Source organism: Salmo salar, chromosome 16 (assembly GCF_965601325.2).
Source record: "Salmo salar chromosome 16, fSalSal1, whole genome shotgun sequence".
Classification (NCBI taxonomy): domain Eukaryota; kingdom Metazoa; phylum Chordata; class Actinopteri; order Salmoniformes; family Salmonidae; genus Salmo; species Salmo salar.
The window spans coordinates 23,958,467-23,968,936 of NC_138306.1; the positions used below are offsets into that span (position 1 = coordinate 23,958,467).

A 10,470-nucleotide genomic window follows, 5' to 3' on the forward strand; every position below is an offset into this window, starting at 1 on the left:
GAATCCACTTGTATTTGGACAAAACACATGAAGCTATTTTCTTGGTGTTGTGACAACTGCTTGTAGAACTCTTTTTGATCGTTTAAAAGATTCTTCACCTGTGATAGACAGACACCACTGTCCTCAACAGTACTCCCGTTGGCTTTGGTCTTTGTCATGGTAGCTAGCAATGTAGGTTACGCTGCTACTCATCGCAGTTCCGGACAGGGCAGGTCACAGGAAAGACTGAAAACAACAAACAGCAGGGATCTAGACAGCCACAAACCCGGGACAATCCGCGGTCCCAGCCACAATGGCTAACCGCGTCGCGGGCTGCGTTCAAGCCCTCAAGAAACCCCGCTAGCTTGATAGGCAGCTAGCTAGCAGCTAGGCTAGCTGCTTCGTCAAATAGCTTCTCAGACCCGGCCTTGGTCGGCAGGATTACTGGCCAGAGAGTAGCAGTCCCAGCAACTGATGCCAACTGCTTCGCTGGATCCAAACTAAAAAGTTAGCAAGCTACTAATAAACTTTCCAATACACTTTTAAAACAACAAACTTTCCAAGATAACCAACCGAGCTCTCCCTCATTCCGCGTTCAACAGGAAGTGACGAAAAGAGATGTATGTCAAGACGTGGGTTCATGGTTAAACACTATGGCCATGCCTGGTACATGTGTATCTGCATGTGTATGTTTAATACTTAGTTCCCGTTCTAAGAACACAACAGGACAGATGAGGGAAATCACTCCATTTTGTATGTCAGAGAATGTTCGTAAATATCTACCTAGACCACGTCACACCACAGGAATGACAAACCCCCATTCCTCTGAGGATTCATACAATTAGAGACAGAGCTGGAAAGAGGGAGATCACGGCTGGCAGATGTCCAATTTTTCAGTCTCTATCACTCTCTTCGACTTAATCCCACGGTTTTATATACAGTCGTGGCCAAATGTTTTGAGAATGACACAAATATGAATTTTCACAAAGTCTGCTGCCTCAGTGTCTTTAGATATTTTTGTCAGATGTTACTATGGAATAGTGAAGTATAATTACAAGCATTTCATAAGTGTCAAAGGCTTTTATTGACAATTACATGAAGTTGATGCAGAGTCAATACTTGCAGTGTTGACCCTTCTTTTTCAAGACCTCTGCAATCTGCCCTGGCATGCTGTCAATTAACTTCTGGGCCACATCCTGACTGATGGCAGCCCATTCTTGCATAATCAATGCTTGGAGTTTCTCAGAAGTTGTGGGTTTTTGTTTGTCCACCCGCCTCTTGAGGATTGACCACAAGTTTTCAATGTGATTAAGGTCTGGGGAGTTTTCTGGCCATGGACCCAAAATATCAATGTTTTGTTCCCCGAGCTACTTTGTTATCACTTTTGCCTTATGGCAAAGTGCTCCATCATGCTGGAAAAGGCATTGTTCATCACCAAACTGTTCCTGGATGGTTGGGAGAAGTTGCTCTCAGAGGATGTGTTGGTACCATTCTTTATTAATGGCTGTGTTCTTAGGCAAAATTGTGAGTGAGCCCACTCCCTTGCCTGAGAAGCAACCCCACACATGAATGGTCTCAGGATGCTTTACTGTTGGCATGACACAGGACTGATGGTAGCACTCACCATGTCTGCTCACGACAAGCTTTTTCCCGGATGCCCCAAACAATCGGAAAGGGGATTCATCAGAGAAAATTACTTTACCCCAGTCCTCAGCAGTCCAATCCCTGTACCTTTTGCAGAATATCAGTCTGTCCCTGATGTTTTTCCTGGAGAGAGGTGGCTTCTTTGCTGCCCTTCTTGACACCAGGCCATCCTCCAAAAGATAAATGGTTGATTTAGGTGCAATCTTACTGGCAGCAATATCCTTGCCTGTGCAGCCCTTTTTGTGCAAAGCAATGATGATGGCACGTGTTTCCTTGCAGGTAACCATGGATGACAGAGGAAGAACAATGATTCCAAGCACCACCCTCCTTTTGAAGCTTCCTGCCTGTTATTCGAACTCAATTAGCATGACAGAGTGATCTCCAGCCTTGTCCTCGTCAACACTCACTCCTGTGTTAATGAGAGAATCACTGACATGATGTCAGCTGGTCCTTTTGTGGCAGGGCTGAAATGCAGTGGAAATGTTTTTGGGGGGATTCAGTTCATTTGCATGGCAAAGAGGGACTTTGCAATTCATCTGATCATTCTTCATAACATTCTGGAGTATATGCACATAGCCATCATACAAACTGAGGCAGCAGATATTGTGAAGATTAATATTTGTGTCATTCTCAAAACTTTTGGCCACAACTGTACAGTATCCCCGTCCCTCTTCCCCATCTCGCTCTGCATATTTTCCTGTCTCTTTATAAGGGATCAGTGATCTATTTGCCAAATCAGCTTAAAATCAAATCACATTTTATTGGTCACATACACATGTTTAGCAGATGTTGTTGCGGGTGTAGCGAAATACTTGTGTTTCTAGCTCCTACAGTGCAATAATATCTAACAAGCAATATCTAACAGACTACAATCCCTCTGAAACAGTAACGTCTTTATTCATAAAATTAAGTAAACCACTATAAATCCAGGACTGAGCCATTGTCAGGGCACCAGGAGATGCTTTGCACAGGGCAATCAGAGGACAGAGTTTCAAACTGTCCCCCTACCAGTTTTCCATCTGTCCCTCCTCCAGGGTTTACCTTTGGGAGTCCCAGTCCTGCCTATATAGTAATTAATCCAGGATAACTGGAAAACCATTCGTTCAGGAACTCCTTGGATATTATCGATACTAAGCTGTAAAATTCACATTTTCCCCAAAGACCTGAAGCGGGTCTTTAAAGTGGCAATCAGAAGTTGAAACAATAACAAAGCAAACTCCTGCCCGTTTTTGTAAAAAACTGAGAAATGGGGCTGGAGAAATAGAACTACTCTCAAATTCAGACCGAGCTATGGATGCAAAGACTGACTATCCATGATATAAAAATGATCGTTTCTAACATGTTTTAGGCTATATCGTGTCTGATTTACATTTACTTTATTTACAAACATTGGAATAAAACAAGCCTATATTTGGGGTTCTGATGGGGTTCGACAGTTGAACTAAGCTCATGAGGCATTTAGAAGTTATATTCAAGAATCAATGGATACATATCATTAATTCACAAGTCCAAAAATGTATGTAGCAATTACAGATTGCCCCTTTAACTACAGCCATCTTGTTCCATGCCGATCTGTTAGAGAGGAAACTTTGGAAAAACAATTGTGACAGAGACTGACTATCACCCATCAACTCTCTGTTATCTCCCCCATTCCCCTCTCGGTCTCTAGATCTGGCAGAGGTTCCTGCAGAAATCCCAGGGGACATGGTACACATGGACCTGTCCCAAAATTCCCTCCGGCGCCTGAAGGCCAGAGACTTTGTGGAGGCCAGAAGCCTAAGGTCACTCAATCTCAGCAACAACAACTTGGAGGACATGGACACAGGTGTGTGTGTGTGTGTGTGTAAGTGAGTGAGTGTGTGTGTGTGTGTGTGTGTGTGTGTGTGTGTGTGTGTGTGTGTGAAGTGAGTGTGTAAGTGAGAGAGAGAGATAGGGGAAGAGAAAGATAGTAAGAAAGAGGCAGAGAGACAGAAACCCTGATTATCATATCAGCCTGTTATGAGTGGTAGTCAGACAGGTGGAATATTCCATAACCAGATCATGGATAAATGAAAACCGTATGTTTACTATTCACTGTGATATCCAGGAGAAACATAAACACAGTTGTGTATCCCATCAGCTGATGAATAACATATGGGAGGTTTGAAGCATTCACGTTGCCAGAGAACTAATTCTGTTTTGAATTTATTATATAATGCTCATCCACAGGACAGTCTTGAAGAAAAAAAAAAGGGAAGAAAATATTATATTGAACTCAAATATAAATCGCAACATACAACAATATTTAAGATTTTACTGAACAGTTCATATAAGGAAATCAGTCAATTGAAATAAATAGATTTGGCCCTAATCTACAAATTTCACATGACTGGGAATCCAGATCGGTTGGTCACAGATACCTTAAAAAAATAGGCCTCATGATCTCGTCACGGTATTTCTGTGCAAATTGCCATTGATAAAATGCAATTGTGTTCATTGTCTGTAGCACATGCCGGCCCATACCATAACCCCACCGCCACCATGGGGCACTCTGTTCACAACGTTGACATCAGCAATCCGCTCGCAAACACAACCGCAGACCACGTGTGTGGCGTTGAGGCCAGTTGGACGTACTGCCAAATTCTCTAAAACGACTTATGGTAGAGTAATGAACATTCAATTATCTGGCAACAGCTCTGGTGGACATTCCTGCTGTCAGCATGCCAATTGCACGCTCCCTCAAAATTTTAGACATCTGTGGCATTGTGTTATGTGACAAAACTGCACATTTTAGAGTGGCCTTTTATTGCCCACAGCACAAGGTGCTCCTGTGTAATGATCATGCTGTTTAATCAGCTTCTTGATATGCCACACCTGTCACGTGGGTGGATTATCTTGGCAAAGGAGAAATGCTAACTAACAGGGATGTAAACACATTTGTGCAGAAAATGAGAGAAATAAGCTTTTTGTGTGTATGGAACATTTCTGGGATCTTTTTATTTCAGCTCAGGAAACATCGGACCAACACTTTACATGTTGCGTTAATATTTTTCTTAAGTGTAGTTTGACCTTACTAATGACGATAATCATACTTCTCTCCTTCTCAGCCTCCCTGTCTGGCCTTCTCCACCTCCATGAGTTGGACCTTTCCAACAACAGACTGCACTTCTTCCACTTTGGTGTTCTAGAAGACCTCTATTTCCTGTCCCTGCTAAGGTTGGGGGGAAACCCCTGGGTCTGTGACTACAGGTGGGTAGCACTACTATTAGAGTTACCTAACAACTAACTACAGGTACAATGCATTTGACCGTGAATCATTCAATGTGTCAATGTTTCAAATGGGCCTGTCCCTTGTAAATAAACCATGAAATAAATAGATAAATGAATATTCCAGCATCCACTACCTGGTGTACTGGCTACGTCTGCACCCAGGGGTGACCTACTCTGGCCTGCTGTGCCACTCCCCTTCTGAGCTCAGAGGAAAGAGTGTGGAGGACTATGTCCACTCCTACAACAGAGCCTGCAGCCAGACAGAGCACAGTCAGACAGAATACGGCCAGACGGATCCGGACTTGTGGGTAACATCTATGGAGCTGCAGGAGGAGCGAGAGGAGATGGAACCGGCACATCTGAGAGGACCGCAGAAATACCACGTCACCAGGTTGAATTAAACAACTACCCCAGGATGGAATGACTGACATCTTTAAATACTTTGTCTTCCTTTTATAGAGCATTCAAATTCATTCTGTATCAGATGGTAAACTTGAACTTTGTTCAATATTGTTGTTCCTGCTTTGTCCCCCCAAAAAAATCAAAAAACAAGAAATCAAGAAATAACAATCCAAGTAGATATATTGGAGTGAGCATGTGTGAGAATCCAGAATATAAATGTGGTGTGTATAGACAGTATATAATTTGGAAAAGAAAATGGTATTTACAGTATTAGGTATATTAGGATGAGCTATATCTAGAATACAATATACACATACATAGTGAGTAAACAACAGTATATAAACAGAATATGAGGTGACCAGCATTCAATACATTTTTTGGGTGGCAGGTAGCCTAGTGGTTAGAGCGTTGGGCCAGTAACTGAAAGGTTGCTGGATCGAATTGACAAGGTAAAAATCTGTCGTTCTGCCCCTGAACAAGGCAGTTAAACCACTGTTCCCCGGTAGGCTGTCATTGTAAATAAGAATTTGTTCATAACTGACTTGCCTAGTTAAATAAAAATAAATAAATAAAAATGGCTCTACATAAATGGGGCATTAGTCTGTAGGCCTTGATTTACTGCAGGTCTACTCAAACTTTTCACCCATACTGTTTATGCCATTTGCACTCCCATTGTGAGTCAATCTGAATCCATTTCATTTTGAGAGCACAGAGCAGAACAATCTCTCTGCCTCCATTCCTCTTGCTATTTTCCCACAATTATATTAAGATTTTGCCATTACAAAAATACTAAAAATACTGACTAAACTGTCTGATGTGTCAACACAGCATTTAGGAGCCCTGCTCCTTTCCCAAACATAGTCATGGCCCAGGAATATTTATTTGGCAAGATGCTTGATTTAAAAAAAAAAGCATAGTAATCTCTGCCAAGAAATAATACTTGGTGCCATAGCTACTCTAACTGCTAGATTCCTACAGAATGGTTACAGACAAAACAGTCCTGTATAATATTATTATAGGTACGCATTTATCTTATATAACCCATTTCCTAGCATATCCCCACACTAAACATGAACCACTGCTGATTAGTTTCCCTGCGGTTACAACACCCCTGGCCCTACAAATCAAAATCAAGTCACTAAAAATGTGCTTTGCTAGCAGGCATAAAACATACAGGGGAACTTGTTATTATGGTGTAACTGCTTTCAGAAATGGGTCCAATGACACTCTCATCCAGAGAAATAGAGCCATTCCATCCACAAACCCAATTCAAACGAAAATCGTTTTTTAAAAGTGCGCGAACGCTGGAAATAGAATGCATATAGTGTGTGATGACGGCCCATGTACAATTAGCACAAGATGCTGCGCGGTGAAACACCACTTCCCATTCATTTCAATGGGAGGAAAGCGGTGAGAAGCGGTGAGAAGCGGAGAGGGCGGGGGTCATTTGGGCGGTGCGAAGGTGGCGTGGGAGGCGGTGAAAAATTCACTTTTGCCAACTTTATGCAAATCACCAGCGGCGACCGCTGGGCGATGACCAATCATATCGAGTGGTTCCCATGACGAATGTGACCCAAGGCTGGAGACTTTCTTTAGCAAAGATGGCTGACAAAAATACTAGGATGGAAGCAAATGTAAGTGATTATAACGGCATAACGAATCATGCAAAAAAATGTGCAGTTGACAGGAATATGTTAGTTAATGTAGAGACAAACGATTATGCATATTTTTTGGGGTCATAAAGTTTATTTACGAAAATCGCGATTTAACAAGCTAGCTGACTGGCTAACATTAGCCAGCTAGCTTTATGGGTGTTGTGGCATGAGTATGAAATTGTAATTCTGGTTGTTTAATGTTGTATGGACTCCTGAAACAACCAGCAAACCAGGCTGCTGTCTTGTGAAACAGTGGATGTAAAGAATCTAGCTAGCTAAAGCATTTACTGCACATTTAATGTACAATTGTTAGCTTGCCTTGCTGATATTTGCCATGCAATGCAGATAGATGAAATAACGTAGCTATCTAACTATTTTCTTGCTTATTGTGCAGTGGAGAATAAAAATACCTGTATGCCTATGGATGTGTAGCTAGCTATGTAGCTGATTTGTGTATGGACCCAAAAACATTTGGTATACATATTAGTTCAGAACCTAGCTATGAACCTTGGGCTCCCAGTCGACCCGAAGGTTATCTTAAGAGCGGGTGAGGTGGCGATGACGGGACTAGGGGTTGGCATCCTCTCTCACATCAAAACATACCTGCAGACGAGAGACAGATGGAAAGAGATATATCATGTTTAAGCCTTGTTTTTTACATTTTTTATTCTAACAGTCAGTCATCAATCATCAGGAGGTGAAATGCAAAACTGACCTTGGATCATTAACTCTGGGACTACTGCATCTCTATCTGTATTTCAATGTAAAGCATCTCTTTAATAATACTTCCTGTTGACCTGACCAAGTGACCTCTCACCTCGGATCATGCTGTTCCCTCTATGTAGCCAGTTCAGATGTGGGAGGGGTTCACCGACACAGCTGATATAACCTAGAGGATTTAGGGAGGGAGGGATGAAGCGAAGGAGAGAGACTGTTATTGAGAAAATAAGGTAGTTAAAGAGACAGTGTTCAACAGGAATATGTGCGTGTGGCCTCACCTGGTGTCCACACTAAGTGGCTGCTGAGTACTTTATACTGAAAAACATGCAGACACGAGGACAAACAATATAGCATATAAATAATGAAGTGTCTTACTGTTCTCCATGGTTGGACCCTCTTGCCTATTCTTTGAAGGTGGAAGGAGCCACAGTTATACACCTGAGCCTGCTTACTGCACAACACAATCAGATTGATACATGAGTGTGTAGGTGTGGGTTATAGGGTGTCTAATTGTTCTACATTGTTTTCAATATGGGTGACTTAAAATAACCTGTTTTGTTTTTGTACATGCATCACACCCTTACCCAAACAGCACCCTCACCTGAGAAGTAGAAATCAAAGGGAGAAAAAGGGAATTGAAACTGCAGTTGACATAGCTAAGTAAATGGAAGAATACTCTTATTGCAATGTCGATGGCTCTTAAAAGAGCCTTTGGTTGTGCGTAGTGTAGTCTATGGCGTTGTCAGGGAACAGCACCCTCTTTGAAGAAGGAGGTGAAGATCTCCCGCACAAGGATTGCCTCTCTTGCTGTGTTGTTGGACCCCATCCTTGAAACATCCTGCAGAGCAGCAGACTTCTCCTCTGGCACATGGCGGTGAGCTGCAGATCCTCTTCTGGACCTCGTGTCCATCCTCATGAAGCTCCAGGAGGCAGTCCCAGATGGCCCTGGTCACCCAACCTTGCAGTGCCCTACACGGTAACTGTAGGTCATCATTTTGAAAGAATCTCCAGTTACAAGGTATCTGTAGGAATATGGAAGATAATGTGATGTAGATTTTTTTACATCACCAGGTAATTGTAGATTACTAAAGTATAATATTCCTTATAACAAATCATGATAACATTGGATAGATAGATGCATGTGCACACACACACACACACGTGCAGCATGTGACAATAACAGGATAAAGGATAGCATCACAAATTAATACCACTTGAAACTTGATCATTTGAATCAGCTGTGCAGTGCTAAGGCAAAAACGTGCACCACTTTGAGTCCCCAGGACCAGGACTGAGAACCACTGCTCTTCATTGGGATCTCTTCATCTGTAGACAGGCTTTCATAGCTCTCTTTATCCGAGGACAGAAAACCTCACAAGAAACAGACTTCATTATACTGAAATTACACTACACTGAATATTATGGTACTATTATCTCCATCCTAACTTCTAAGGACTGGAACTACACAAGTGCCTGCCCCATCCAGAATAGCCTACTCTCTCACTGACAGTTGGGGCTGCTATCCTTTCATCCTCCTCCATGGTTGTTAGCTAGCTACCTACAAATGCATTTGGAGTTTTGTTTTTTACAGTGATAAATACACCAAGATAGCTAGCTAATATGAAGTTAGGTAGCCGGTGATATTTCATTCACTTAGCTAGCCATCTATACAGTATGTAAAGATGGTTAGATAGCTAGCTAGCCAACTACCTAGCTCATTTAGCAGCTCATTTGAGTTAGCCTGCACTGTAGCTAGTTAACTAATAATATATCGTGTTTTTTTTTTTTACATTTTCAAAATGTATTTACTTACTTGAATAGGTTCTCCCAGCTATGTGGACAATTGTAAACAGGGCAACAAAGCGTGTTTGCCACCAGAGCGTTTTAGAGCATATTACTATTGAACTATTTACCCATTTAATAAACAGACCATCATACAAACTTGCTATGATGAATTCTTGACGCACAATCGAACGTGCTGCCAGCGCACCCACAAGCGAGTCACAATGTGCGGTTTTTAAACTGCACGCGGCAATTTACCGCTTGCAAGTGTTCATGCCCCTGAGAGAAAACACTGTCCGCTAGCGTCAACGGTGTTATCGCACGTAAAATTAGAAGTCTATTTTTCTCGAGTCTACACGGAGCAATGCTGGTAAAATAAACGGAATCATTGCGTGGGTCGTTTGAACAAAGGGAATTAAGCCAAAACCACACCATCAACGGGATCAAAATTGCGTGCGAGAGTAGTGTCAAAACATACACTGCGTAGCGTATGCCAACTTCATTGTTATGAGAATCCATAATAAACAGTTGTATTTGTTATGCTCTCTATGTAGCCCTTGTGAATTATTGTTGTGTTCCTTTTGACTCACTTTATACAGAGGGGATGGGGGCAATCTGCAGGGGGCTCTGCCCCCCCCCCCCCCCCAGGAAAAACCTCAACATTTGAAAACTCATTTCCTGCCATTCTAAAATATTTAGAAATTCACTAACACATGGGATGAACATTTCATTAATTTTTTTACAATAATTTCTAATAGTGTATTGTATTACATTGCTCTGTTTTTTATATTTTACCTTTTCTTGTATGTAATGGCAGAGATTAGGGATTAATAAAGTACAACCATAACCGTAATCATATAAACAGAAATCTATGCATTGTTATATGAAGACAAGTCCAGATATTGTGGCCAAGGTTAAGCAATCTGTTGTTTTTACTTACATATTTACAAGTAAACTTGGATGGGCAGCAGGGGCATTTGCTCTGCTCTGCTCTCCTCTCCAGCCCTCTCCTCCTCTCCTATATTCTCCTCTCCAGTCA

At 41.9% G+C, this 10,470-nt stretch overlaps 1 protein-coding gene and 1 long non-coding RNA gene across 3 annotated transcripts in view; one reads left to right on the forward strand and one right to left on the reverse strand.

Moving 5' to 3' along the window:
- The window catches only part of LOC106573377 (leucine-rich repeat-containing protein 17), a 32,453-nt gene extending 25,103 nt beyond the window's left edge, over window positions 1–7,350 (forward strand). The window contains exons 6-8 of the mRNA XM_014148379.3: window positions 3,293–3,448; window positions 4,710–4,851; window positions 4,997–7,350. Of these exons, the coding sequence (XP_014003854.1) occupies window positions 3,293–3,448; window positions 4,710–4,851; window positions 4,997–5,273 (575 nt within the window). The 3' untranslated portion in view covers window positions 5,274–7,350. The remainder of the gene's footprint in view (window positions 1–3,292; window positions 3,449–4,709; window positions 4,852–4,996) is intronic.
- Window positions 7,001–10,070, reverse strand: LOC123727801 (uncharacterized). Of its 2 annotated transcripts, XR_014380865.1 has the most exons (5): window positions 9,463–10,066; window positions 8,251–8,671; window positions 8,025–8,100; window positions 7,747–7,818; window positions 7,001–7,532 (listed from the first exon to the last, which is right to left on the reverse strand). It is a non-coding gene; the product is annotated as an uncharacterized LOC123727801 (long non-coding RNA). The 2 variants fall into 2 exon arrangements; XR_014380864.1 differs by having other exon boundaries at window positions 8,025–8,671; window positions 9,463–10,070.
- Window positions 10,071–10,470: the final 400 nt, after the last annotated feature.